The 25,519-nt window shown below is 47.1% G+C and overlaps 1 protein-coding gene across 1 annotated transcript; it reads left to right on the forward strand.

Moving 5' to 3' along the window:
- Positions 1 to 3,204: 3,204 nt before the first annotated feature.
- LOC135812654 (uncharacterized) lies at positions 3,205 to 25,319 on the forward strand. The gene is made up of 10 exons (XM_065325941.1): positions 3,205 to 3,264; positions 12,931 to 12,981; positions 13,756 to 14,073; positions 14,495 to 14,881; positions 15,315 to 15,494; positions 17,090 to 17,257; positions 17,569 to 17,673; positions 20,938 to 21,105; positions 21,915 to 22,019; positions 24,720 to 25,319. The coding sequence occupies exons 1-10, from the start codon at positions 3,219 to 3,221 to the stop codon at positions 25,019 to 25,021; spliced, it is 1,830 nt and encodes a 609-aa protein (XP_065182013.1). The 5' UTR covers positions 3,205 to 3,218; the 3' UTR covers positions 25,022 to 25,319.
- Positions 25,320 to 25,519: the final 200 nt, after the last annotated feature.

The following is a 25,519-nucleotide window of genomic DNA, read 5'->3' on the forward strand; positions in this document are numbered from 1 at the left end:
CCCGTAGCTATGTAGAAGACGTTACTTCAGTAACGTCTGGCGCTAGCCAGGGTCCACACAGCTTTAATTTGGTGTTTGTTTGTTTGTTTGTGTCACGCCTGGCGCTATCCCGTATCTGTCCCGTACTGTACCGTACCAGCAAGGACAGCTGGCCACAATATTTTTGTTTGTTTGTGCCATCGACATGCCTGGCGCTATCCCGTACCTGTCCCGTACCATCAAGAGTACGGTACCATCAAGAGAATGAGTGAAGTGTATCGGGGGAATGCATTCAGTGCCGTAACATTTTGTGTGGATTTGTGTGCAAGGCCGAGATCCCACTAGCAGGCTGGCTGAGCCGCCTGTCGACCAGCCCGGGAATCGCATGTAGGCCGATAGCACAAAAATTATAACGTATATACAGTCATGTAGATGTATAGCAGGGAGTCATATTATGTAAATGACTCCCTGCTGTATGGGGAGATTTTCTGGAAAGAAATACGAAGTAGGAAGACGAGTAAATGCAATCAGAATGGATGTTAGTTGCCGTCAGTATAATAATAATAAACCGAAGTGATCCCATGTATTATTAATGTGCCTCCCTTTCTTTTTCTCTCCCTATCTCCTTTCCCTCTCTGACAGCATCTTTCTTTTTTTTCCCTTTTAGCTTGCCGTGGTTGGCTATCACCTGACCTCTCATGTTTATTGGCAGTCTTCGGACGGGCCAGGAGATGTTGAATAAATAAATAAATAAATAAATAAATGTGGAAGAGAAAAAAAAAACAAAAACATATGGATACGAGTTAACTCTCCATCACTGTGACATGGTACTATATACAGTCAGAAAGTGCAATAACTAGGCACAAAACTGACAGAGTACTGAAACATTCGACGTCCTGACACCTAGCTTCAACACATCTCCGTAGCGCTAACCGACAGCCTTCCAACTTGGAAGGTTCAAGGTTATGGAAAGACCAAAGAGGGGAAGGCAAGCATCAACATCCGAGTTATAAATAAATAAATAAATAAATAAATAAATAATAAAAAGACGAAGAAGAACGCCCGTGATCGGCAGAGTCAGCGCCGGCCCCAGGAAACGTCAGGACAGACATCCCGTCGACTCCAGAACGCCCGTGATCGGCAGAGTTAGCGCCGGTCCCATAGCTATGCAGAAGACGTTACTTCAGTATCTCATTGAAACGTTTTTGCAATACAATGATGTAGCTAATCAAAGGAAAAAGCATTTCCATCAGTTCTAACAACATACACGATAAGCTAGGCAACAAAGCATAGCGCAGGGCCCTGAGCTTCCAAGCTCTCTCGTAATTTGCTACGATAATGCTAAAGGCAATGCTCATCAGGATATAATGCCACTTATAATGCTCACACTACTCCATAATGCCATGGAGTTCGAAAGTTGGAAAAGTCGATTTCAGTCTGTCCAACCTTGCCACCATTTCAAAGCAGGACACCCATATTCAATGTTTACAAAGGCAATTCTCTCCCATGTAAATGTATACACGTGTTTGGGTCCAAAGCAGGACTGTCCTGCTGAAAGCAGGACGGTTGGACAGCCTGCGATTTAAGAAGGCCGTTTTGGATCGAGGCCAAAGCGTAGAAGAAGAATAAACTTCAACAGCAGTGAGCATGTCGTCTGAAACTATCCACTGAGAAGGTTGTTTTGCAACGTCAAGTCTCCGGACGACGCCGGACGGGTTCAGATGCACGATGTTCGGAACTGGACCTAGCCAGCTTCATGCATGACACCGTTGTCGACCGGCAATTATGCTTGTAATGCCAATTTTGCATGCGAAATGGTGTTATAATGCCAGCGTTATGCCACTTGGAAAAAAAGGGACTATAATGCCAGCCATAATGCTAGCATTACCCGCCCTTGCCTAGAGCTCACTCGTGCCCTGGGAATGGGTGTGGCCATCCTAGTAAACTCACTCTTTGTCAGTAGATTACGGGTACTGAATGAATTTCAAGATAATAGTGGGTTTTCCCCAAGCACGAGACGTCAAGGGAATCAATGCATACCGCTGTGTGTGATGCAACGTTTTCTGGACGACTTCAAATCCTTACAATACACACACACACACACACACACACACACACACACACACACACACACACACACACACTAATAGTAGTACTGGGAAGCAGGGCAAGCAGGACCGGACAAACAGTGGTCATAGGTAACTTCTCCGCTAGGGCGTCTAAAGTGCATCACACCGGTAGTTAACAGTCACGTTTTGGTGTACAGATACAATGTACGTGCGTGCATAAGTTGACAGAAAGGCTAACAAGTAACAGGTGCATGTCATGTGGTCACACCAGCTGGGCTCTGCTGGGCCCTGACACCGTGCGAGTTGCTTCTAATCTCCGTGTTCACATTTTTGTTCCATCAGCCAAACCAACCCAACTGGACTCTCCTGCCGACTTCGACAAATTGCCACAGAATACCATCAGTAAAGAGGCACGTCAGCGGTAGTCAGCTCCTCCGTACACTTGTTTCGAGGTTAAAACTTTCCTTGGCGAAGGAAAGTATTGTTCAAGGGCGAATGGTGCTGTTTACCCTTGTTTAATCACTTTTACAACTTTTCAGCAGTACGATTGTCATTATTTTGATCCATACCTTTAAAGCAAATACCTGCGCATATTTGTAGCGCCTTCAAATTAATTATCACACCCACGGAGATACCAAGTGTTTAGTGACTTGTGCCATGTACACAAATTAATAATACATGTAAGTGATTCGTTTTGATTCATACAGTACACTACAACGCGTTAACTTATCTGCACGTGCATGTCTTGCAATAAGGCCGATTTCATGCTTTCTGTGTCTGTAAAACAAGATTGAATTCCCTGAATCAAGATTAGAGTCACTCCGCGCAATTAGAGAACATAAAAGGTTTTCGGACCTGCACACACGGGTAGAAGGAAATATAATTATCATTCTTCTCTCATTGCCTTCAGTCACTGGTGAAGGCTTCAAGTTCACCAGCTTTGTTTGACAAGCCTAGGGGCACATTCAGCATGCATGACTCTCTGCTTGACACTAATTACACTTGAGGTGTCACTGACTGTGCTGTGAAATAGCTGATGAATGCAGGGAGTACTGGAGCACAGCGCAAACCAAGGAAGCGATTTTATAATTATAACACAAATTGGCGGGCATTGGGGGTAAGAGTACATTTCAAGAAGAGTATCAGATTGGGCGAATGCCAATTACAACGATGGCATTCAGCAGGAGTGCCAGCGTGCTGCGAGTGGATTTTAGAGGTAAGTTTAATTGAATTACCAAACTTGAAGAGTAGGTTGGTCTACGACCGCGATTCAGAAGGGAATGGTACCTTGTTCCAGTCCTTCAATGGGTCAGGTTTCCAGCCGTTCTGCTCAGCACAGAAAACTGGGAACGTGTGGCCTAGCACACTGGCTGCATGTACATGATGTAGGCAAATGCGCCTTAGTGAGCGTCCCGCACCCGTGCCCATAGTTGACCCTAACCTCCCCGCCCTCCTCACCATTAAGTGCTGTATCTGTAAGTTTCTTTGAGAAAAGAGCATAACAGCAGTGAAGCCAGACGTGGGAACAGAAGGGACGAGTGCTGCCATCTCCTTCAGGGAATGGTGGGGTTACAAACATAAGCAAACGGCCGCTACACATGCTGTAGCTGCATTTTTCAAGTGAGCACAACATGTAAGATAAAATTCTTCATTTTGGCTAGTGTAGAGCAAACCGAACAAGTCGTGGACTCTGTAAAAATAAATATGGTGGTAAAGACACACCTGGCAATATGGCAGCAAACACACGGCCGCCCACAGCTTAGAGAGCGTGTGTGGGCGGGCGTGTGTTTACCACCATATTGCCAGGTGTGTCTTTACCACCATATTTATCAACCATAAGTACAGCTGCAGTGGTGTCTTCAACTTCATTCACCCAAGTCGTGGACTCGGTAAAAATATTATTATTATTATTATTTTTAATTCTGATAATGGTCTGCGAAAATTCGCACACGGCACCCGGCATACACACATTCCTTGAGATCGTGGATCCACCACTACATAATATTGTAGTGGGTAGCCGAGTGGTAGGCGCGGTGCAATTAACAAGAATTACTTTTATTCTACTTTCAGGTACACACCTGAGATATAATCGTTATTGCAAGAAGAAGCGGCAAAATAAATAACTTTCTCTCCGGTGCTCACCTAGAGGCTGAATCCTTATTCTTCGAGTTAGCTTTCATTGCTATCCAATCTAATCTAATCTAATTAAAACAGAAAAAGCGCAGCTGCTTTTATGCAGCAAACGCCGTATGCTTATATGCGAAGATACACTAAAATTAATATACATAAGGTTGCTCCGTATTGCTTCCGTATTACTTCCGTATTACTTCCGTATCAGCCAGGCAGGGATACTACACCCTCCCCTCCTACAGATAATCACGCCCTCGTGATTTTCAAAAGTAGGCAGGTGGGTGAATGTTCTGTCTGGGCCGGAGATTGTACGGAAGTGCAGGAGGAGGCGGAGCGGGGGGGGGGGTTGGAGTTGAGGAGGAGGCGGAGCGGGGGGTGGGGGTTGCGGTAGTGGTGTATGTGCCGGGGTGGTGTGTATCTCGGGATCGTATGTCGGTGGTGTTGCAGGACGTAAGTCTACGTCGGTTACTTGATGATATGGCTTCAGGCGATTTACGTGAACAATTGAAAGCCTCTGTCAATCCGACAATGAACGAATGCGGACTGTGACATCATCGATCACCTTCTGGATGACATATGGTCCTGTCCAGAATCGGTGAAACTTGGGGGACTCATTCTGAGGGACCACTGGTGAATGTAGGAGAACAAGCTGATCCTTCGTGAACTTCGGTGGCGGGCGAGATGTACCATCGTAACCCTTCTTCTGGTGCTGGTGTGATTTAAGGCCGTGCTGGCGGGCACGCTCAAAGGCAGCCTCAGTTGAAGTACGAATAGAAGAGACGAATTCAGGGTAAGATGGTGGTGGTGAGTTACGGGGTAAACCATACATCACATCGAGAGGCAGAACCGGATCATACCCAAACTGGAGGCGGAATGGAGAATAGCCAGTCGATGCATGTACACTAGTGCGGTATGCTAGCGCCGTGGGTTGGAGATGCAAGTCCCAGTCTCGGTGATCAGAGATGGATGTTGCAATCATAGCTTCTAGTGTCCGGTTGAATCTTTCAACCATGCCATCACTTTGTGGGTGGTAGGGGGTGGTTCTGGTCTTGGTGATATCAAGCATAGTGCATAGGCTTTGAAACAAGCGACTCTCAAACTGGGAACCTTGATCAGTGTGCAAGGCAGCGGGTGCACCATAGCGACAGATCCAACCATTGAAGAACAAACCAGCGACAGTAGAGGCGAGCATGTTGGGCATGGGGAAAATCTCAACCCACTTGGAGAAGTAATCCATTATGACTAATACGTACCGATTTCCTCGATCAGTGATAGGAAGGGGGCCCATGATGTCCATGGCGACACGCTGGCTTGGATAGGATGATGTTTGCGATTGCAGAGGTGCTTTCGGTTTGGGCTGAGGTGCTTTCCGTTTTTGGCACTCCGGGCAGGTTCTAACACCCTGTTCGATGTCATCAGCCATGTGGGGCCAGTAGAACCGTGTACGGGCCTTGTCGATGGTGCGGTTGACGCCAAGATGACCCGATCCAATACCGGCATGCAGCGATCTGGCAACAGTAGGACGTTGTGACGCAGGCAGGACCAATTGAAGATACGAGGACAGATCATCAGTCGACTCATACCTTCGGTAGAGAACACCATCTTGGACAATGAGACGATTGAACTGGGTCCAGAGTCGGTGCACATCAGGATGAACAGCAGCTAACTCATCTGATCCCTTAGGTGGTCGTTGCTGTGACCTCACCCACTTCATCACTAGAGAAATCGAGGGATCCACAGCTTGGCTAGTGCGGAGGGAGGTAGACGGCAGCCAGGACGCTGACGGAGCAGGCTCACGAGTGCATTGGTCGAGCTCGCCTGTGGACAGAGAGACACCGCATGAACTCACAGCAGCAGATGCAGCAGGCGGCAGACACATACTCTTGGCAGCAGGGGAAGAACACACATGTCCACACAATCTTGACAAACTATCGGCGTTGACATGCTGAGAGCCAGGGCGATGCCGAGTTTCATAGTCAAACGCTGATAACCGTTCTATCCAGCGTGCAACAATGCCATCCGGATTCTTGAATGAAGATAGCCAAAGGAGGGCTTTGTGATCAGTGCGGAGTAGGAATGTGGCGCCGAGCAAGTAGTGACGGAAATAGTGAGTGAATTCAATAACAGCCAGTAACTCACGCTTTGTCGTTGTGTAATTACGTTGACCAGAGGACAGTGTCTTACTTGCATAGGCGATGGGATGTTCTGCACCATCGGAGCCGATTTGTGAAAGGACCGCACCAATGGCATGATCACTAGCATCTGTATCCAGAATGAAGGACTTATTGGCATCAGGATAGGCAAGGACGGGTGCTGAGCTGAGGTGTTGGCGGAGCTGATCGAAGGCATTCTGTGCCTCGGGTGGCCAGGCGAATGTTGAGTGCTTCCTTGTTAGCGCATGCAGAGGTGTCGCAATCTTAGCAAAGTCATGGATGAATCTCCTGTAGTATGATGCAAAGCCGAGGAACTGGCGCACACCCGTGATGGACGTAGGTTGCTTCCAGGTGGAAACAGCCTTAATTTTGGCGAGATCAGGGCGAACACCATCAGCAGAGAACACATGACCAAGATATCCAACAGATGAGTTGACTAGAGAGCATTTAGACGGCTTCACTTTGAGGCGGGCCTCACGGAGACGGTCGAGGACAGAACGTAACCGTTGGAGGTGTTCCTTGAACGTCCTTGAGAAGACAATGATATCATCCAGATATACAAGACACGTGGATGGAATAAGATCTCCCAGAACAGCATTCATCAGGCGCTGAAACGTAGCAGGTGCATTGCATAAGCCGAAAGGCATGCAGGTCCACTCATAGAAGCCAAATGGAGTGACGAAGGCAGACTTACGCCGGGAAACTTTATCCATGCCGACTTGCCAGTAGCCAGAAGCGAGGTCAATAGTTGTGAAGTAGCGGGCACCACTCATGGCGTCAATGGCATCATCAATACGCGGCATTGGAAAGGCGTCTTTTACCGTGATGTTGTTAAGCTGACGGTAGTCCACACATAGGCGAATGGAGTTGTCAGGCTTCCGGACAACGACAATAGGTGCAGACCAGGGACTGTTCGACGGACGGATAATGTGATGATCACGCAGCTTATCAATGTGCTCCTTGACCTCTTGTTGCTGGTGGATTGGTAGACGACGCGGTGCTATGCGTACAGGAGGTGCGCCAGAGGTGTCGATGGTGTGCGTGACGAACTCTGTGTGGCCAGTGTCAAACGGGCCGGTGGAAACACAGTCAGCATACTCACTCATCAGGTCTTGAACGGAACGGCGATCGGCACTATCCAGGTGACTGAGATCGAACTGCGGTTCTCGAGAGCCATCGTCTGCAAGTCTAGTAGCAGCACATATCGCAGAGGTATCATCGTCGTCGACCGGAACACATGGCATGATGGAGCCAATCCGCACACCCTGTGGTAGTGTGATCGGCTGGTCGGAGGAATTGAAAACTGGATAGCCAACCGTAGCAGAAGAGGCATCATCATTATCCGCTTGCACGTGAATGGCAGCATCTTGACAGAGGAGGTCATAACGCTCGGGCAGCTTGCCAGATGCTTCCAGAAGATAATCACCCGGAGCTGGAGAGAATTGGAGCTTGCCAGGCAGAAGTACTTGGCTAAACGGCGGTATTGCGACAGGTGTTGTCAATTGGACATGACAAACTTGGTGGTGAACACTCTTGGTATCATTATTACAGGCATCAGCACGAGGTGGAGAGTTGGTAGGGAACTTGAGTGAATTGTCCGGAGGGTTGAGAACGCAACCATGGGTTCTGAAAAAATCAACTCCCAACAAAACATCAGGCTGAACATCACCAACCAGAACATTGTGAGAAACTTGCCGATCATCAATGGAAAAAGTTAAACATGCAGATCCATGCAAAGGAATAGATGACCCATCAATTGTAGCCAAATCCGGTAGTGACTGTTTAACTAGAGGTGTACGCCCAGGCAAGCTTGACCAAACTTTGTTGCTCACTAATGTCACTGCCGAGCCCGTGTCAAGCAAAGCGTTGAACTGCATGGATTGAATAGTAACTGGTACTGTGAATGGACGGTGTACGGAGGAGCGGTGAAAGAATGTAGCAATGTGGGACTTCAGACCACCAAACGATGGTGTTAAGAAGAGTAGGTAAGCAACTGCTAGGACTGGCACCCCAATACAAGCGAACATAGCAATACGTCTAACAGCATGAATGACAGGGGGTAAACCCACTATGGCGAGAATACAAATGAGCAAATAGGCTCCTATTGGTAAACTAACCGGCTGGTGAGTCCGAAGCGCATCACGCACAGCAGTTGGACTCAGGACTGCTGTGGACGGCTGTTTTCCGATGGCTGACGGGGCTGGCGGCACTCAGAGGCATAGTGGCCAGAGCGACCGCAATTGAAGCATGTAATGGGTCTCCTCGGCTGGCTGCGTTGCAGCTGGCTGCGTTGTGGCTGGTGGAGAGGTTGTGCGGTTGGACCGGCGTCACGTTGTTCGAGGCGAGCCAGTCGAACGCTGATGGCTTCCAGCGATTTAGCGACTGCCTCTAGCTGCGTTTCCTGTGCGACTCCGCATACGGGAAGAGGTGGTGTTTCCTGCTCTTCAGCCTGCAGGATGGAATGTTGGTGAAGGGCGGCGAGTAGGGCAGCATCCAGGGTATTCGGAGCCAGTTCCCGGACCCTGACACGAATCGACCTGGAGTCGAGACCAGCAAGAAACTGGTCCTTTGCAAGGACATCCCTGTCCGCAGCGGCCATGTTGGGATAGGATTGGGCGACAGCCGCCCTTACTTTCTCACAGTAAGCGCTGGCCGACTGTCCCTTCTCCTGTCGCAACGCTTTGAAGGCGGCCCGGTGTAGTTCCGCACGCTGAGCCGGAGCGAAACGGTCTTCTAGGGCCTGAGCGAGGTTAGCGATAGCGCCTTGACGGCTGACGCCTGTGGGAGACTCAGGTAGAATAGCTGGGCGTCCCCGGTGAGGGACAACCCCAGGAATTGAGTTTGCTCGGCCGGCGTCCACTGGTTCACCGCAGCAACCTGTTCAAACTGGGCATACCATGCCGACCAGTTGTCATCTAGCCGACCTGCGTATTTGGCCGGGGTGGCCCAGTTGTGCACGTGGCGGGTGGGCGCCGGAGCAGCGGCGGCTGGTACAGCAGCGGCGGCTGGTACAGCAGCTGGTTGAGCCATCACGTCAACGATTGACTAAGGGCCAGGCGGGTTACAAGACGAGTTCCGTAAACAGGTGAGTTCGAATCTGACAAATTTGATTGAACCACCGCTGCCACCAATGTAGTGGGTAGCCGAGTGGTAGGCGCGGTGCAATTAACAAGAATTACTTTTATTCTACTTTCAGGTACACACCTGAGATATAATCGTTATTGCAAGAAGAAGCGGCAAAATAAATAACTTTCTCTCCGGTGCTCACCTAGAGGCTGAATCCTTATTCTTCGAGTTAGCTTTCATTGCTATCCAATCTAATCTAATCTAATTAAAACAGAAAAAGCGCAGCTGCTTTTATGCAGCAAATACCGTATGCTTATATGCGAAGATACACTAAAATTAATATACATAAGGTTGCTCCGTATTGCTTCCGTATTACTTCCGTATTACTTCCGTATCAGCCAGGCAGGGATACTACAATATGTATACATGTATAATTGAAGTAATATTACCTGAAGCCGAATTGAGTACCCCGAGGTTTGTATACGTGGTGAATATCAAACCATACACACGAAGCTGAAGGTAATACAGTGAATTCGATTTATACCTACGGTGACATTCAACTTCGTTTTTTTGTGGCCATCGCCGCCCTCGTTGCCAAACTCATTTTTGGCAAATTCCAGTTTGAGATCGATAGTACAGCACAGTGTAGGACTGTACGAGTGCAAGATTGAAAACTCGCCATGAGCTGTGAGGATCAGCTAGACCCCGTAGCAGCTTCTGACTTCTCTAGTCTCTAGTCGGATCAGGCAAAACACTTGACCAATCACATTGAAGCGCGGGATCAAAATTTGACCAATCATGATTAGTGTACGAGCAGGTCTATATATCTGGTGCTTAATCTGCGGACAGTCTGGTGCTTATGTGAAAATAGGCACGTATGTATGAAGTGTAGACGAGGTCAATGGTCATTGCCAGAGACTTGGGTGGCTCACACGTTACTCTCCAGTCTGCGTCCCACTCAGGCACGCTGTCCAAGGTGGCTTGGAGCTGCATGTGAAGTCGGCGATTTCGGAGGGGGCAGACAGGCACTGGTAGAGGGTCGTGTCATCCGCATAGAGAGATGATCGTCCCAATCGTTCAAGGGTTGTAACATGGCGGCAAATACACAAGCCCTCCCCAAGCCAGCTCTCTTATCTGACAAGTTACAATCGAACCCCGCATTACTATAAAAATAATTATGACACGGACGAAAAATAATGATGAACTTGGATCGCAAACTTGATTTGATCCTTGACTGCTTCCTGACTGCCATTAGGATCACACGGGAAGTCGATAAGCCCTCCACGTCCCAGGCGTGCAAGAACACACAACTGCACGCTCAGTGCCCAATGTTTACGGGAATTCATGGCTCACCAGTTGCGCTGGAGTAGGCCGGGGAAGATTTCGCGCGAAGGGCACCACGTTTCTACATGACGTGCTCTTCAGTCCGTATAACCACCGGAAAGATACTAACTTATATTGACCGAGACAGTCCGCTTCCTGCCCTACAAATACCCAGTGACATCAAGATACAATGTAGTAGTGTGAGTCACCTACATAGGCTACAGTGCTGGCAACTGAAATCCGACCTCCTGAGCGATGCGCTCACATGGCAAAGTGCCAGGAGTGTAGGTAGGAACACGTGTTTTTGGAGTTGACAAGATTGGAAACGAACAACGGTCTAGAACACATGTGCTGCATATCCGCGAGCCACGCACACTGACGCTGCTATTTAGTGGTTCTTGAAAAATATGAAAAATGACCTTGTGCATTGCATTCCCACCCAGAATCAAAGAAGGCATGGCAGAACTTAATGAAGTGCATTGAATGGCTTGTGCGTATGGAGAGCGCATCTCCCCCCCCCCCCGCCCTTCAGTTAAGGTAGGTCAGGCATCGCTGCGTGGACCTTTTGCATTCATCATTATTTTAGACTGCGTTTACACGGAGACGAAACGAAGCTAAACGAGAACGCGCTGGCCTCGAATCCTTTCAAACCGTTTACGGCAAATCGTTTTGAACCGTTCACACGAAAACAGAAAACGGTCGATAAGGCTGGAGTTAGCACCTGCTGGCTTGTCGCAAGCGCGGGAAATAACACGTTAGTTGGAGTTGGCAAGTGCTGGCCGGAGCAAGGTTTGGGTATAGTCCCCCCGCAGAATGGTTTCCATGACCGCGCTCCGTTTCCAATCGTTTTCACTGTTTTCACCGTTTACACGAAAACCAAAACGTTTTGAAAACGTTTCAAAACACTTTGAAGTGTGTTCATTTTCGGGCATTGTCGTGTAAACGACAGTAGTAAACTCAACGATTTGGTTGTCAATCGTTGTCGTGTGAACGCAGCCTTAGAAGTCAGACGAATTTTCGGGATTGCTACAATTAATATCTGGCCTAGCTGCAGATACGACTTCACATGTATGCAGTACATCATACTGCGGGTGGCACACTACTCCACTGTTTACAGGATTTCGACCCTAGATTGATCCCCTTGTATCGTGAGTAGGCCGATTGCCCATTGTGCAAAACATAATAATAATCATACCCTGAACCGTACTTCTTCAATGAAGTACATGCATCCGCAATTCACACCAGTCCGAAGGAACAATGAGATAATTTCCGAACCGAGCGTTCGTGTTCCCTTCTTTTCATGGGCTCTTGTTGCTGTTAATTTTTGATATACGGGCAGAGAGCAGCGAGAAAGTTAGACAGGGAGAGGGCGAGAAAGAAAGAAAGAGAGAAAGAGAGAGAGAGAGAGAGAGAGAGAGAGAGAGAGAGAGAGAGAGAGAGACAGAGAGACAGAGAGACAGAGAGAGAGACAGAGAGAGAGACAGAGAGACAGAGAGAGAGACAGAGAGAGAGACAGAGAGAGACAGAGAGACAGAGACAGAGAGAAAGATAGACATGCAGACACAGAGAGAGAAAAAACAAGGCGAAGGATAGAGAAGGATAGGTAGAAATACGGAGAGTGAAACAGTGATGTTAGGTGCATCGGGGTGGGGGTAGCAGCGAAGAACAAACTGCTGAATAATTTAGCATGGGAGATATGAGAAGCGATTTAGCAGGTCAACAGCGGCAACACGAAGAGTTCATTGGTGCACAAGCACGCAGAGAGGAACACATGACGGAGTGGGTAGACAGGCAAAGTCATACGGAGCATTCATTGCAAGGTGCAGAGGGTGGAGGCAAGGATAAATATCTGAGCAGCCTTGTTCTCCCTTACATTCCATGGCAGTGCGTTTCAGGCCAAGGCTACCGGAAAGGTCAGGCGAGATCTACTGACTTCTGATTACGTCGAGGGGACAGTGAGGCCCTTGGCGTTATTAATGAAAAATCAAAATGACTAAGGCAGGTGCTATGTGGGTAAAGATTTGAGGGAGATAACCATCGCACTACATTAGAAAAGTTAGTGTGTTAAATACGGCATGAAGACCTGTAATGCTCCACATATTCTATTATTCTGACATAAGTTACATGTTTTCTGTGTGTATATAATGACTGTGTTTGTGTGTTCACTGTGGCCATTGGATCTATTATATTTTCGGTTCTGTTCTGTACAGCATGTTGGCACATAGCGGTATTCGTGTTCTTGCAGGTCCATGTAGGAACAGGTAATTGAAATTGAGAGCAATTCTTTATGATGAAGAATGTTATGCTATAGTGACTTTGTGTTCGGTCGAGTTACCCAGTGAATCTATAATATTGATATGCTCCTCGACATTCGTCTTGTTGAGCTCTCTCGGTACACTGCTCTAGTGCTGCTGCATTACGCATTGTCCGCTACTTTCATAGTAAGGGCACTCTAGCGTTAGAGTCTGAGAAATGAACTGTGTGTGGTGCCTCCTTTGCTCCATGGCTGGCTTGTGTTGCTTGATAGGAAAGGGCACACGAGAAGTCCATCGAACCTTCACCTTGGCAAATCGGCAAGATAGCACCCCCCCCCCTGTCAAATACACAGTGGTTCGGGGAATTCACTACTGATCACTTGAGCTTTAATAAGGATGAGGCAGAATGTGCCCGAAGAGCATGACTTCAGTGATGCTCTTCGCAACCACTATTTCGTACTCTTGTTTAATCCTTGTGGGAAAGATGCTGGCGACAAATGCATTCCTGACTGCGCGCGCATTCTAAGCTACATTGTCCGTGACCAGGCCAGCGGAGTCACGAGACTGTTTGATGTCTTCAAGCAATTGCAGGTAGAAATATGCCCACCCCCTACCCTTCTCTCCCACCGCGCCACTCAGGGAATGTCGAATCGGAAACCAACACAACTGTATTTGAGGATACAATGGATACTTTCTCGAAGAATGTGGATCAACTTATGCCGTTTAAAACTAGAATTGAGCTGGCATCGCTCCACTGCAATCTTGTATACGTCCTTGCAGGTCAATATCCCGTTCTCGTTGCTGCTGGTACAGGACAAGGAACGCCATTCATAATGACATTTGGCGATGGGCAGTCTACCGCTGACGTTCTCAGCTACATGCCAGTGTGTATTGTGACCAGTGGATCAGCACCGTTCATTCGACTAGAGAAGACTGATGGTAGCCTGGTGCTGGGTGTGACCGGTTCGTTCACTGGTTTTGGCAGGGCCCCTTTGAACACCACAGCACACCCTTCACTCAACGCATCATACACTGGAGTGTACCATTGCCGAACCGACGCCCGCTACTCACCACAGTTGTACCAGCTCAATGTTGTGGGTAAGGTTAAGTTTGAGATGTTACTCATGTTGTCCATCGAGGGCAGCTTTTTAATGATACCGTGCATAGCGCATCAACTGTGCATTCACCCTCTACAACTCACTCCCCATCGACATCACAACCCAGCATCGTAGAAATGCTTTCCAAAACAATACATCTAGTCTTCCTTTGAGCAGTACCTGTTCCTGCTCGGTGCACCCCCCCCCCCCCCCCACTGGTTTCTGATATCTCTTATGTGTATTAACTCGATCATCCCGCTTGTTTTGCATGATACATTGCTTCTTGCCTTCCCGGGTAATTTCCAGCTAGCTGTTTCTCGCTAGTATCAGTTCTATAACACTTATCAATCGTCCTTATTGGCGTCACTAAATCATGGAATGAAAGAATAACACCATTGCTGTTCTCTTGCGCCCTTTTGTAGCTCGACAGATTCGGTCCTCATTCCCTACGTCACTGCCACTAGTTTACATGGATGGCAATCACACCATATCATGCATGTCAAGTGGCAATTTCCCTCTCAAATTATCTTGGAACACAACACTATCTCCTGATTCTGAGCTGATTCGGACAATGACATCGGCGAATATCGTACATTCGACGTTCAGCTTCAAGCTAAACGACCCACAGTTCGTAATAACAGAGCGTGATACGTCCGGTGTTGCCTTCAACGTAACCTGTAAGACCTGGTATACTACACACTTCGACTGTGTTGCAGTGGGCTCAATTCCTGCACGACCTCACCATGTGATTCAAAGGTGCTTAAATTCCTCCCAGGCAGTATCTACGTCTGTTTCTGTCATTATTCAAGGTACGCATTCTCCAACATTTCCCACTAGAATAACGAGGAAGTTCATTGACGGGCTATAGGGGAGGGTAGCAGCACCCAACTTCATTACGTCAACCGCACTGCAAAGAAGAGAACTATTTTTTGAAAATGAAGCACTGAACAACAAAGGCAATCAGACTTTAAGTAGGGCCAAAAATGCCTTGATTGCACTGGTTGTTCGATATTACGCTCTGTCGCGGTGTTGAGCACTGTCAGCACACTGAGTGCATCCTCCGGTGAAAATGAAGCCCCTGCTTGGATTTTGTGAAGTAAAACAAAGAAAATAAAATAAAAATAAAAATCACGTATCATGTACTAACTAGTGTGGGCCGCCAAGCCGAATGGGATATGGTTGTTATAACGATAATGTGAAAACTCTGCTTCCACTTTTTTCACTATCATTCTAATTCTGCAGTACCACGCTGTAGCGCACTACACACTCTCAACCTGAATGTGAATGTGACGTCATCAACACCTAGCAAAAGAGGTAGCATTGTGAATGTGCAGTGCATTCCTCCATACAATCTAACCAATGGAGTGCAGCAGGTCACGTGTTTGGCAAACGGATTTTGGACAGTTCTCCCGACGTGTGTTGGTATGTATGATACACATGTATCTTCCGGCTCCCTGTTTTTCTTATTCCATCTCTTCCCTGTAGTAGTAGTATTCTTTTATTCATAGTGGAGAAACCAAAACAGGCAGATGCCTAATAACAGTGGATCCCCTGTGTAGGGTGGAGGAGGGGGAGACATGGCTAATGGTAAAATAGTGGCGGCGAAATAGAGCAGTTCCAGCACAGCTACAGAAACATGGGCGTAAAGCTAAAAGCAGGCAAGAATGTGTTGCAAAGGGCTTGACTTGAAGGCGGCCAGTTTGGTGACGCGTCGGATATCCACATGGAGGGAATTCCGGAGAACTGCGCCAGCATGTGCTACCAATTTGGTAGAATGTGCAGAAGCAGCTGCAGGGACGATAAGCAGGTTACTGTTGCCTCCTCGAGTTCTTCGTGACGGAAGAGCCTGTACTGTATACACTTCATTAATGTTGTATGCGGCGGATGCGGACCCCCCCCCCCCCCCAACAGTCCTTCCCACCTCTACAGATTTCTGAAATAATGAAAGTGACCCGATAACCCGATTTACATTCAGAAAAGGGGAGAAATTCAAAGAAAAAGCACAGAACTGAGTTGAAATTCCCTCACATATATATTGAACCAAGGTGTCAGGGTGAAAACGTAGAGAGTTAAAAAGTTAGCAAGACATTGTAGTGTCAACTTTTCAGACTCCCTACCTTTACACCTTCTGACAATATGTGATTGAATCTTCCATCACTGCTGTGTTGTTAAATTTAATGACATTTTTTTCACAACTCAGTCCCCTTGTTTGCTTTCATTGTGGTAAGCCTTTTCTGATGGTAGATATTATTGAAATATTGAAAGGGCTAAAATATGTTGTCGCGTTGCTCTGTGTCTGTGAATGATCGCGTTTACATTTATCTTATTCCTTTTAAAAACATTTAAACCTTTTGTTATCAGCGGTGTTGTATCGGCGTTATCACGATACAGAAAACTTTGAGCAATGTCACAAATTGCTACACCTCAAGACTCTATAGAAAAACCGGTCAATGTCAGCAGAGTGTGTGGTAGCGAACTAAGACAATACAAATAAGTAGGTGGTAGGCGGGAAAACGGAAGATTGGCAACAGCATCAGCACCAACAACTCTGTGGCGGAAAAGGACGACACTGATGTGCCAGTGAAGAGCACGAGAGACGTAAAGAATAGGTCGATAACGAGCTAGGTCGTATCATGTAGAAGGGGTTACATGGATCTTGAAAAAACCGAGAGAATGACAATGTGCTGGGTGGTAGATTAAGTGAACTGAGGTTCTCTAGTCATTTTCCCAAATAATAGTAACTACGAAAATTGCGGGTCACCCGGGGCTGGCGTCATGATAGCAAAACACCTCGAAACCCAGCTGAGCAACATAATAAATTGCGTAGAATCTCCGGCAGAGCCTGTGGCTTTTCTAGTGCTCAGAGAATTAGGCACCCCGTGCCAAACATATAAGAGTAGAAAGTATTCTTTGCTTGCACTTGAGCTGTACTTGACCGAACCGGTCAGTAGTTATCTGTTTTTCATTTTTGTACAAGAGGGATTCTTGTGTTTTCCGCTTTCAAACTTTGCATACAGTGACGCACTGCGCCTCTGTGAACCACTCCACGATCACCTACCTGCCTAGAACACCAATTGGAGCCTCTGCTGTTACAAAATGTCGTGAGCCCTACAGCGGTATAACTGGCCCAAACAACGTGCAGTGTATGGCTGCAGGTATCTGGAGTACGCTCCCAACTTGCCCTGGTACGTGCTTTTTCTTTAATTTAATTAATTAAAGCCGAACTAGCATACGAACGGTTTAAAAGTTACCGGATTTTGTCAAATACTGGCAATTGTAAGCTTGATAGTGACGAGTCATGATGTGTATATTCAATGACCTGACGATCAGTTCCAGTGCGGCTCGGATAACTTGGTATCTAGAAACCGATGGTTCGCAGCGTTTGTTCTGCACCTCCATACATGACGCAGACTTGCGCTGACGTCTGGATTTGGCGAGGTGTTTATCGCGCTGGAAACGGTGTGTCACATGTCTTTCTATTATATCATTTGCACAGACATTGATGAATGCATAACTGGAGATCATAACTGCTCTGAGAAATGTACTAACGCTCAACCTGGATATGTATGCAATTGCTTCAATGGAACGGCGGGATGCTTTGGTGAGATTTCCATTTTCCTAGTTACTATTAAGGGGGAAGACTACCCATCAATTTCATAATTATGGCATTCAATTGACCGTAACTTATTGTGGAGAAAAAAATCACCGTAGCTTTGATCAACTGATGAACTGGTGATCAAACTACAATGAAAGCTGACATGTTGGAACGAAACAGACAGCATTAGTCCTCTTGTTCTTCAACTATGCCAGCTAGAACGTGTCCCCACACTGGCAAATATGATGGCATTTTATGGCGCGCACAAACAAGTGAAGCACTGAAGTGAAGCAAGTCAAGCACTCTGCCACAGGGCGTTGCTTACAGTTGGGTTGAAGCTGGTTCTTGGCTAGGTGTTCAGCCACCGCTAATGTAATCTTCCTTGAGGCTGTCAGCCGCTTCTTATCTTCAACTTGCTCCTTCATCAGTCTGGAAATGGCTGGCTCGCCACTTCGTTTGAGGGCCCAGACGAAGTGCTTCATCACCATCCCACTGTCAGCTGCCCGCACTGCAACTGATTTGCAGAAGCATGTTGCTTAGGCCAACGGTTGAAGAGTGGCCAGTCGCTTTTGCAGATGTTCTGCAAACTCCACCCCGAACATGCTGATGCAAAATGTGACAGAGTGTTTCTGAGACTGTTACAGGATACTAGAATCAGGGTTAGCGTCCACAATTTCAGCTAGGGCCGCAACATCCGCAACAGCATCGTGAGCAGCGAACTCATTCCCAACGATGAACTATAAATCGATGTGAGGCTGTAGCTTGGGAGCTCCGGTAATGCGGTTTAGGGATCAGAGTGTTAACCCGGCACAAAAATGCACACCATTGACACACCCACACGTGCACACACAAACACGCACACACACACACATACACACACACACAAACACACACACACACATACACACATACGGGCCCCCACACATTTACACACGCATACACACATACACACACGCGCGCCCACGCGCACGCACACACACGCACACGCACACATGCTCTCACATGAAATAGCACACACACACGCGCCTTGCACACATACATTCACGCACGTGTACGCACCCGCCCAAATGCATGTGTACACGCATGTGCATGAGTGGAGATGCCCCCATACACATGTCACACTAACATGCCCTGGGAGTGGTCATGCACGTGTGTATAGTATGTATGCGAGGACACGTCCACATGAACTCATATGCATGCGCATGCTCATACATGCGTATGTTGCACACATGCACAAACATGCAGGACTATGCAAACACACCCACGCACGCCCGTGCGCGGCGCGTACAGTGTGCTCATACATTTCCATAGCCCTAGGGTGGCAATGACTCGCAAATATCATGAATAAATCTTATGAGATTGAAAAACACACTTACCCAAAGCAGCTTTTTGTGTTGTTTAAGAAAGCACAAGGCCAGGGTGTTGAGCAGTTACACGACAATGGTTATCTATAAAATTCTCCATGTCACTCTGCTGACACGGAATGACGCTGAAGAGGGGCACTGAACGGCCTCTTCGCGGGAGTCGAATCCAGTGGCGTTGGTGTTGGAGATCGCCCTTTCTGTTTTTCCGGAACTCGATTGATCAATTGACCTTGTGAAACGTCCCCTCCTCGGCGTCTTGAATCGTTCAGTACGCAGACTGCGAGGCCGCGTCGTGGGTGACGGATCACTCTACCACGTCTTCATCTCCACGACACGTCGGCAAGAAAAGCAAGCTATCCAAAAACCGCCGATGTCAAAACAAATCCGCCAGTGCACTAGTGGCTGAGCTTCTTCCTCAGATCTTGTCTCGACTCGAGCTAGCACCCGCTGTGAGTTCAGTGGCCAAACTACTCACTCGCTTGAGCGCGTCCCATTTTCCACTCCGAAAGGCATTATTTTTCAAAAATAAATCGGAAATCTAAAACGGCGCTTACCGTCGGGAACCACCTAATAGCCTTGTCACACGACGGTTCGTGCTCACGATTTCACGATACCATGGTTCTACGATTCACGGCAAGACACTTCACACGACGACTAGCTCTGCCGACACGGCGCACGCGAGTCGGTCACGATTTGACTGTTGCCTAGGTAATTGTAATGGAGGCACGTGTTTTGATGGAAATAAATCAAAATATTTTTTTATTTCCATGCCTCCCGGGAAAAATTCAAACTCTCTTTGCCTGATGTTGGAGTAGAACAAGACTGAAAAGACGACTTTGTTGCTTTGGCGTTCTTGACTGGATTTCTGGGACCAAGGATTTGACAAAGCTGCGTAGCTTTGCTCTATTTTTGCTGTTCGTTTTCCGTGGCCTTGGGCAACTGGGTCCGGACAGGGCAATCGGCTCACAATCTACAGGGTTTGGAGTGCCTCGTTCGATTTCCCAAATCCTTTTGGCCGTTCAGCCGTTTTGTTGCTTTGTCTTCTTTCGCTGCTCGCGTCATCATCATTTTATCAGTCGATTCAAGTAGGGAGCAGTAGATTTCGATAAGCATCCTTTCGGATTCTGGGCTGAATGTCCGGGTGGCCATTGTTCAGAAAGTCGGACCTGTGCTGCTGTTCAGGAAACGCTCAGTGAGAAGACGCGATCGCGAACACAAGCCAAACCAGTACAGGAAACACGAAATCAAAAACGAAAACGCACAGGGTGTCGCGGGCAGACCGTCGGATCTACGGATTCAGATTTCCCGCCATTTGATGATCGCCTTGTTGATCCGCCCGCGAGCCCGAACACACGTGACTTTGTCCCGTCGTGTGAAAGGCCTATTAGGAAGTTGTTTTATGGCAGCAACAGTGACAATGGTTGGCGACTTTTGGGTGATGTGTAAATATGTCTGTCATTACCATAATTTGTGCAAGAATTTGTGCACTGTGTGTGTGTATGTATGTGTGTGAGTGTTGCTAGAAGTGCGTATTTTTCTGCTTTGTACTCACGCTAGTAATCCTGCACTATTACTGCACTATATTTTCACTTCATACGTATCACACAGAATTATCATCTCGCTTCCTGTGGTATTGCAACATTTTACGCTATACCATTACACTTTGGCCACTAGTACTTGTCACATATATATATAAACCCCTATTCTGTCTACAGTAGACTTATTCCTGATGATGGGCCTTGCCCGAAAATTTGAGCTAATGTATATCAATTGCAGGGTAGCCTAGAGACCGTTAGAGAGAGTGTGTACAAGGTGTGTGTACAGGTTGTATGGATATTCTGTGCTTGTTCAACACCACTCTTTGCTTGCCCTCCATATCAACCTTCCTGTTTTCTTACACAACCAGTGACACATTGTGCAGCTGTGAACCAGTCAACAGTGGGCTATATAGAGAGGCGTGCCATTGGTCAAACTGCCACTGTGGAGTGTCGCCGTGGATACGACAGCTTACTGGGGCCAACAGCAGTTACATGCATGGCCAGTGGAAAGTGGAGTGAGCTGCCTACATGCCACGGTGAGCATTCTCAAAAACATTGGTCGTACTGTACTTCATCGGAAGAGTTATTTAACACTGACTCGCCAGTATCCCGGGCAACCTTTGTCTTGTTGTCCAGTGTCACTTCAGTTGCCCTCTTCCCCTGATTATTAGTAGGGCTGTGTTTGCTAGTAAAAAAATAATAATAATAAACTGTATAGTGGAAATCACCCCGGCTTTCACGGAAAAAATAGCAAATCATCTCTTCCTAAACACCCAATTATGATCAGGTTACGTTTTTCTGTTGAACTCTCAAGGAGGCGGACTATCATTACATTTTCCAAAGATATGTACAGAAAATGGATGTTGAAGTGCCGTGGGTTATATAGTCGCGGGTCTGACTTTTCTGCGTGAACTCAGTTCCCAAGTTTGTACGAAGATCAGCCATGCAACGATCTGTCTGCTTTTGAATATGGCTCTTTGTTGGTGGTTTTTATTATTTATTACGTGTTGGACCCATCCTGATAAAAAAAGGCGAGGTAGGGGAAGTAGCCACCGGTAGGCACAATTTGGTATGAGCGCAAGGTGTTGTTCTTCGCTTTAAGTTTTAGGAGGTCCTTGGTGTTTTTCCTGCGCCCGTGCTGAGGATTGCATTCAACAACAGACAGCAATAATAGCATTCGAAAGGAACGATTTGATTTTCCTGATTTGCTTGCATGCCCAACTTTCTGTTACCTCATTGCTTGTTGAATGCGATAATGATAACGTGCCTATCTGTTCGTCCACTTCAGTTGGTACCTATACACCAACCGACGCTACTAGTGCGAGTCTGATTATATTTCTTGCAGATATTGATGAATGCTCCATGGAGGAGAAGCCGTGTGCCCTTTATTGCACAAACCTCACACCCGGCTTTATGTGCACGTGTGTAAACGGGACTGTCGGGTGCTTCGGTAAGGGAACAGAATCTCCAAAAGATTCTTCAATCTGGTAACCATATCTGGGAACATCTTATTAAAGGAATGGAAAGGAAAGATGGAAAGTGCCCCAATTAGGTTTTAAAAGAACTGCAACGCGTAAATCGGGTTTATTTTAAAAATATTATACCCCACCCTGACACCCTGACACCCTGACACCCTGACACCCTGACACCCTGACACCCTGACACCCTGGCACCCTGACACCCTGACACCCTGACACCCTGACACCCTGACACCCTGACACCCTAGCACCCTGGCACCCTGGCACCCTGGCACCCTGGCACCCTGACACCCTGACACCCTGACACCCTGGCACCCTGGCACCCTGACACCCTGGCACCCTGGCACCCTGGCACCCTGACACCCTGGCACCCTGGCACCCTGGCACCCTGGCACCCTGGCACCCTGGCACCCTGGCACCCTGGCACCCTGGCACCTTGACACCCTGACATCCTGACACCCTGACACCCTGGCACCCTGGCACCCTGGCACCCTGGCTTTTTAGTTCCAACCAAGCAAGCACAGGTGAGGGGGTTGACTGAAGGGGTACAAGACTGAGGTACGAGAGGTATCTAGTTTGAGTCCCGCCAGGGAACGGGTTTTCCAGCCCGATACTGCTACCCACAATCAATTATGAACTTATTCAAAGGATACAAGGATATGGCTAACGAGTAACGACGCATTCAGATGGACTTGTGAGCGTGAACGAGTTTGGCGAGAAACACGCTGGCAAATTGTGGCAATACACTAGTGACATTCGCACGTGCATTCCAGCGACTCCGTGAGAAAGTCAAACTCCATCGGGACAGTGGATCTCTATAAACTTCTCTATTATCGGAATGGTTCGGGACGGGATTCTTCTCCTGCAGCGCGTCACGTGGTCTGTGGCTGTGGTAACAAGTGACAAGAACGCGGATCACTGCCGGGCTATCTAGAATGTCGTTGGCAAATCTGTGTCCACTATTGCCCACCCTGGTACCCTACGTTATATCTGATGGTTACCTCCTGGCTGAAACTGACGTGGAAACAATCGTAGTGCGTGGTTTAGGCAGTAGGTGCACTGTTAGTAGGCATACGCTTGTTTTGATTTCCACTATAAATAAAGTATACAACTACAGACCTGGTCTGTCTGTGTGTTATAGGTTAAACATTTGGTGGAAAGATTACAGGGCTATAGTGGTGCTTCGACCTTCGAAGTTCTCAAGATTTCTCCTTCTTGTAAATCTCTCTAAAGTTACCGAAATCCAGACAGCACATGTTTTCCTTCAAGTCTTAGAAATTATGCTCCAACTTAACTAACGCAAGTGAACACGCTAAAACGTTCGTGCGTCGCTGGAAAAGAAGCTACAGGTGCTCCCTGGTTATAATGAATTCGGTTAGTACGTAAGCACCGTTAGTAAATAAAGTTCTGAGTTCACCTGGCAAAACATACAACTGTTTACAGGTCCGGTTACAACCTAAATCGTTAGTACGTGAAGTCGGTTATAACGACGCTTTGCCCAGGCCCCTGAAGTACCACACCCTCTGTATAAGTTAGTATTGACCATGCAGGATCAATGCGAAAACACATAGAATAATCAGAAAGACACGATGTATTCTATCTATGGGTTCGTAGATCCGTGCGATCTTTTGCGTCAACAGAAGAGCTATTTTGGAGATTTTCAGTTATCTTATAAGGAGTTGAAGTGTCGATAAGGGTACTCATAAAGACTCGAATTAGTGCCTATCTCGCATTTAGCTGCAAGTTCTTTTACAAGATTAGTATAATGTTATCGCATGGTTGCGATGATTTTACTTCAAATATAGACTTCGGGCTAACCTCTCGGGGCAATAGTATTCCATACGGCCCGCAGTAACCATGTGATAACAAATTTATCGCATGGCCCACAGAGCAGACCATTGGGCGGCTGTTGAAACTAGCCCAAATGCCAACACAGTTGACCAAAATGCATATTGCTGTGGTATTATTATCAAAACAGGAAAAATGAAGATATTTCCCCTACACCCTAACAAAAAGTCTGCTACAGTTCGTCAGAGAGTATTACAGTACTGAACAACGGAGACAGAAAAAAGAGACGGCACGGCATCGTCATAACAATAGACATGGCAACCACAACTCGATAGGCGAAAGCCTTTGGGGAATCCTTTTAAAACAATAATAATTACAATAAAACACAGTAGAATCATCATTTTCAGTTGATAAACTAAGAATTGCACAGCAAAGAGTTTCTTCATGGTTTACATGTGTGCCAGGAAGTCGTCCAATACAGTGCTGCAAGTACATGTATTTGACAACACCGTAGTGTGTAATACTGTGCACAATTGTTATTCTTATTCCAGCTCCAGATAGCTGTATACTGCGAATCGTACAGCGTCGACTAATCACACAGTCGCGAGCTAACTGAAATAAACAATTTGCCGGCAAATACACAAATTGTTTGCGGGCAATATCGCATAATATTGCCCGCAGCGGGAAAGGTTCTGATTCGCTGGAGTACGGGCAACAACCATGTGTCATGTGATAAGTCTTGTTATACATCCCTGGCTAGATGCCACCAGGGTCTCTTACGTCCAAATTCGAAATACTTTGAAAACAGCTTTCCATTCAGGTACCGTATGTGAGTTATCACAACCTTTAAATGTACTATTCTCTTTTCCTTTCATTGTGTTCAGCTCAACAACATGATAAGATGTGCAACACGGAACAACCGATCACCATTGAGATTTTCGTCGGAGCGTTGGCTGCAAGCCTGTTATTTGGTTCCCTCATTACATTTCTGCTAACACGACGCGTGTGTGGCGCATCCCATCTGGACACCAAAGGATCGGAGATACCGCCAGAGAGTACACGCCATGACACGCCAAACATTGCCTACGAAAATGCGGAGATAGGGGAGACTGTAATGACGAGCAGCGAGGCATACGTAGCCGTTGGGGCGGGAGATACGGCTAACTACCTGGCTGTTCTGCCATAAAATGTAGACAGCAGAGTGTTGTTTTCTCATAGGAAAATTCATCATTGATATGTGCATGCTAGAAATTGAAACGTGAGATTCACTGCTAAACAGTGTAGAAGTAATTTCCGTGAAACTCATCTGCTGTTATTTCCTAGAAAATATAACTTCATGCTGGAGCTTGTACTAAATATTTGTTACTTTGAGGCGTCCCTACGAGTCTGATTGCGCGTCTCGCACTGTGTATCTGTCTGCAATAACATTATTCGCTGTGATTTCTTACTTCTATAGTCTAAAATTAAAACTGTTCAACGCCTTTGTGAATACTAGTATGGATAATTATGGATTAGCAGTACTAACGTTAGTACTAGTAGTAGTGTTCGGAGAACTCTGACTTGGAGGAGACCGATCTGCCAGGGAACTCTGCAACAATCTGTGCATTTGTTTCTCCCTCTGCTCCGAAGCTAGCATTTGCTGCTTCATGAGCTCGAGCAACTGCTCCATGGGGCTACTACCTGA

Source organism: Sycon ciliatum, chromosome 3, assembly GCF_964019385.1.
Source record: "Sycon ciliatum chromosome 3, ocSycCili1.1, whole genome shotgun sequence".
NCBI lineage: Eukaryota > Metazoa > Porifera > Calcarea > Leucosolenida > Sycettidae > Sycon > Sycon ciliatum.